Source organism: Triticum dicoccoides, chromosome 3B (genome assembly GCF_002162155.2).
Source record: "Triticum dicoccoides isolate Atlit2015 ecotype Zavitan chromosome 3B, WEW_v2.0, whole genome shotgun sequence".
In the NCBI taxonomy this organism is placed as follows: Eukaryota; Viridiplantae; Streptophyta; class Magnoliopsida; order Poales; family Poaceae; genus Triticum; species Triticum dicoccoides.
The window spans coordinates 20,020,718-20,025,404 of NC_041385.1; the positions used below are offsets into that span (position 1 = coordinate 20,020,718).

Below are 4,687 nucleotides of genomic sequence, written 5' to 3' on the forward strand. Positions count from 1 at the left end.
GGGAGGGGGGGAGGGTTGGGCGGTAGCGGAATGGAAAAGCTGGAGAGGTGGGGTATGGGGGATTGTTACTCTGAGGATGGGCGGCCGAGTAAACTTAAGAGTCGCGGACGCCGCAGACGTGTAGTATTATAAGGTTTCGGTTAGGTGCACGTTACATGAGAAAAGATGAATTTATCTTCCTCAAACCGATTATAAGGAATTGGTTTCATCGAAGTCTAGTATAACTGCTATGTTGTTCTCACCTCTTGAAACTTTTTCCGCTCATCTTCTGGAATAAGGAGAGAACTTACTGAGGGCTGCTCACGAACCACATTTGAAGCGTCTAGTGCCACTGATCCTTGTGTAGGTTGAGGTCAAGGTCCAGCATTGAATTCCAGGGTATGATCTACGCATGCACAACAACTGATGATCTCAAATATCTCCCATCAATGACTCTGCATATAGAGGTTCTTGTTGTTTTTGCATGATGTTTGTTATTCTTTGGATGATGAGTGGGCTAGCTCATCATGCTATTTAGTCGTACCATGCATCTTGATTGTAGCCCGATTGGTTGGTAATAAGAAATCCTGGTAATAAGAGTTGGCCATCAGGTTAGTATGATACTCTTTGAAGAGGGTCTTCAAAGGCAAGTACTAGACGTTGAGTGGGCCGGCTGACCCAGACTCAACGTCTGAGCCGGGCTCGGAGTGGAATGATGTTCTTCTATGTATAATTGTGTATTATATGTACATACCAACACAGTGTCATTTTTTTTTGCTGAATGTATCACATAATTGAATTTTAAGAATACTCAAACGACAGAATGAATTTGATCTTACATACACCATACGAATTACACAGTGAGTATCAAGAAATTGTCACATAAAATAGGACCAGTGCTACAAGTACAGTCCCACTAAGCATCACAATTTGCATTTTACGCAATGCAATTATCAGCAATCTCTAGCACTAACAGATTAATTGGTCTGCACACATTGTTCATTTGAACAACGAGTTTCTAGGAAATGTTTGCCTAAAGTTCCAACCTTGGCACAACGCTGTTGTACATAAGCTTTTGACCACCAGTGTTTTTTAGTCTAAAGGAAAGTATCATGCAAGTGAAGCTCGCCAATGGGTGCAAGCTGGCGCCCCAGTTGCATGCCATCGGCGTCTAGTCGTCGAAATCAGAGCTCTTGACATCGTGGGCATCATTGAACGTTGAGTTGGCTGGTCTATCAGGTTATTATAGTGGCAGCCACCTTGTAGACCTATCGGTTGGTAATAAGAACTGATAATTACGTTTGAATTGAGGAGGAGGGTTGAGCTAGAATTACAAAAAGAATACTTATTGGTACAAGGTCTTCTATAAAACTTCAACTTATAAAATAGGTTCAGAAAGGACTTGAACAATAAAATTTTGCATCAACAATTTGCATTATTCAAACCACATTAATAAATAATCCAAGACAAGCGATTCTTTTGTTTTTCTCCTCAAGTCTTTAGTTCATTTCTCAACAAAACAACTGTATATGTTGTGTAGCAGTACATAATTTCTCGTTTATACATGGATATTTTTTATGTTCTTCTATGCAAATGGCATACCACTATGTAGATATCAAGACAATGACATAATCTGTTTACAAAATGCTTCATATAATTGAATTTGAAGAATATGAAATCAATAAAATTAATTGGATCTATATACACCTAACAAATTACACAAATGAGTATATACAAATTGAATGGAACATTAGACTAGTGCAATAAGTAGCATACACATTAAGCACCATAACTTCCATTTGATCGCAATGAAGTGTAAATATTACAAATCCATCACTTGCCCTGGTAAATTAATTGGTCAACAGACATTGCTCACTAGAATTACAATTTGCTAACAAATGATTGCCCAAAGTTCCACCCCTTTGGCACAACGTTGTTGAATACAAGCGTGTGTCTATCAGTGTTGGTTAGTCGGAAGGAGAGCATCTTGTCGGTGAGGTTCGCCGACGAGTGCCAGTTAGCGCCCCAATTGCGTGCCATAGGCATCCAGTCATCTGAATCAGAGGTATTGACATCCATGGACTTGACTGAGCCTGCTGCAGCAATGTTGCTCACAAGCACAAGATTGAAGTAATTGTGACCATTGATTTTAAACCCCACGGCACCCTGCTTAACGCATGGAACTCCGTATGTGTATGGCAATGGCATAGAAAAAAGTTAAAGTTATATGTGGCTCTGGTGACTAATTTTTGAAGTTATAATAGGCATATATATACCTCTCGTACATGACGGGGATGATGCCACCTCTATAAACACCGATCTTCTCCCACGCCGGCTGGGTCATGTTGAAGTGTGGCCGTGGCGGGTTGCACCCGCCTCCGTTGTCATTCGGGAGGGCGTCATTTGGCGGGCAGACGTTCGTGGCAGTGACAGTCATTGTCACATTGGGCTTGCAAAACAACTGGTCCACTCGCTTCCGGTCGCATGCGATCTTGTACCACTGCCTGCACGCGGCACTGCCATTGAACATCACGATGCTCAAAGCCGCCGTGCGTGTCCCATGCTCTTCAGAGAATAGGTTGCCGTACCTGCATGCGCCACCTGCAATACATGGTGCACATCGCTAGTGTTAGTGCAGAGAAGAACAAGATAAACCGGGCATGCACGCACTAGATTGATGTAGAGGCATGAGTTGAATGAATAGTTGAGTACCCATTGTGTCGGAGGCGTGAGCGCAGCCGTAAAACGTCGCAGGCGCCTTCTGCCAGACAAACGGTTGCGGCGATGGCGTGGCCGGGTTGTCCGCGGCCACATAGAGCACACAGCCGATCACCGCCAGCAGCACCCCTGCAGCAACTCGAGCTGGAGCCATATCTGCCGCTTGCTGTGTCTGCCCTTCAAGTATCTGTGGATGCGTTTACTCGTGTGTGATTTGCTGCTGACGGTTGTGAGCTGCTCTGGTGAACTGACGACCGTTTGTGTGTCTATAGTCCTCACATGCCGTCGATTTGTGCGTACGTTGCTGGAGGATTCAGCAAGGCCACCCTGATTGGATGAATGAAGCATGTACCGTGCAAAGGTGCCTGGCCGTGCAGCCGTGCCATGGCTTGCGTGTCAATCAATAGAGATATGTACAGTATCCTGCATCCGCCAAGGCAGACACGTCACTTGAATCATACGATGAGTGATCAGGTCCTACATTTGGTCCTCCACGTCGGGGGCACACATCGGGTGTGATGATTAGGTCGTGAAGAAACCTTGAGTTGTCAGTAAGGCACATCGATAGATGCTTTCAATCCGTATCCGTCCATTTTTATGCATGCTCATGAAGCATGTTCGTCGGTTTAACGTTACGTTCTTGGTGGTGGATCATTCTTCTTTTTTTAAGGGGGTGGTGGATCATTCTGTGGACGTTAAACCATGCAACTCCTATTTTATGCAAGTTGCCCAAACGTATACGGGGGCACATTTTCGGTGAACAATTTATCGGTTTCACCATATATTTTCATTTTTACCTTTCGACTATTTCTTCTGGTTTCCTCTTTGGAGTTTGGTTTCTATTTTCTAGGGAGCAGCTAACCAACTGTTATCATTTGGGGCTCCTGGAAGGATAATTTTTTCTTGCCTCAGAGCACGTCAAGTGGTGCATCCATTCATTGCCGCGTATCGCATGCTGGGCGCTCCCTCTGGTTTTTTTTACGCGTTTTCAGATTTTAGATGGTTTTTTTTAGCTTTTTGGTGTTTGCCCAATTTTCCTGGGTTTTGGAAAAAAAATGTTTCGTTTCTTACGAAACACAGCCGTGCTTCTTGAGAAAAAAAAAGTGTTTCTATGAGAAGTACCATTGTCTTTCTGGTGGAAGCACAGATTTGCTTCTGCTAGAAACAAAATCTATGCCTTCGCAAGAAGCACATATTTGCTTCCACGAAAAGCAGAATCAATGCTTCTATCAGAAGCACAGTTTGTGCTTCTTGAAAGGGAAAAGCACAATCTGTGCTTACGAGAAACATAGTGCTTCCGCGAGGAGCACAACATGTGTTTCACTGAAAAAAGAGAAAACCGCAACATGTGCTTCCAGAAAAATGTGAAAACCACAACCGTGCTTTCAGGCTCCTTTTTTTTCTTTGGGTTTTCTTGGTATTATTTTTTTTATTGCCAGTTCTTTCGGTTTTTTTGTATTTTGTTGGTATTTGTTTCCTCCTATTTCTAGAGTTTTTTTTCTTCTGGTTTCTGGGTTTTTTCTTGAAAAATGTTCATTGCAACCTATTAACATGTGATTTAGTTTTGACCTTCTCGACGTGAAATATGCAATGCTGAAAATGATTCGGTATAAACGCATGGTCCCAAAGATAAAACGTTTTCAATAAATGAATCTATAAAAAAGTAAACTCTCAGGCTGTGACAAGTGGCACATGCAATGCATCCACTTGTCAACACCTAAAGAGGTGGGGAATGACCTTTGAAAAGGGTTAACCCTTAACCAATGATTTGGTTTTACGATATTAAAAATATACTTCTTCAATGATATTATAAGCAACTCTATAAAAATCTAATGGTATTGTGTCACATTGGGACGGCCCATATAGGGGAAGGCGTGTGTGGAGGTTTTCCCACCTGTTTACTACGGCAGGGGCACTTATTTGAAGCACAAATGGTCGAGCATACGCATAGAGCGCTCACTCCCTGAGCTGGCCCAATTCGGTGCATCCT

The 4,687-nt window shown here is 42.9% G+C and overlaps 1 protein-coding gene across 1 annotated transcript; it reads right to left on the reverse strand.

The window, feature by feature from the left end:
- Positions 1-1,860: 1,860 nt before the first annotated feature.
- Positions 1,861-2,851, reverse strand: LOC119280564 (expansin-A24-like). The gene is made up of 3 exons (XM_037561377.1): positions 2,692-2,851; positions 2,257-2,580; positions 1,861-2,165 (listed from the first exon to the last, which is right to left on the reverse strand). Exons 1-3 carry the CDS (start codon positions 2,849-2,851, stop codon positions 1,861-1,863), a joined length of 789 nt encoding a protein of 262 aa, XP_037417274.1.
- Between the last annotated feature and the right edge of the window lie 1,836 nt (positions 2,852-4,687).

Bases quoted from the DNA above. Each gene is read 5' to 3' on its own strand.
- LOC119280564 (XM_037561377.1), bottom strand. From the start codon at position 2,851: ATGGCTCCAGCTCGAGTTGCTGCAGGGGTGCTGCTGGCGGTGATCGGC. The intron at 2,581-2,691 runs GTACTCAACTAT...CATGTATTGCAG, and splicing joins TCACGCCTCCGACACAATGG to GTGGCGCATGCAGGTACGGC. The intron at 2,166-2,256 runs GGTATATATATG...CATACACATACG, and splicing joins CATCCCCGTCATGTACGAGA to GAGTTCCATGCGTTAAGCAG.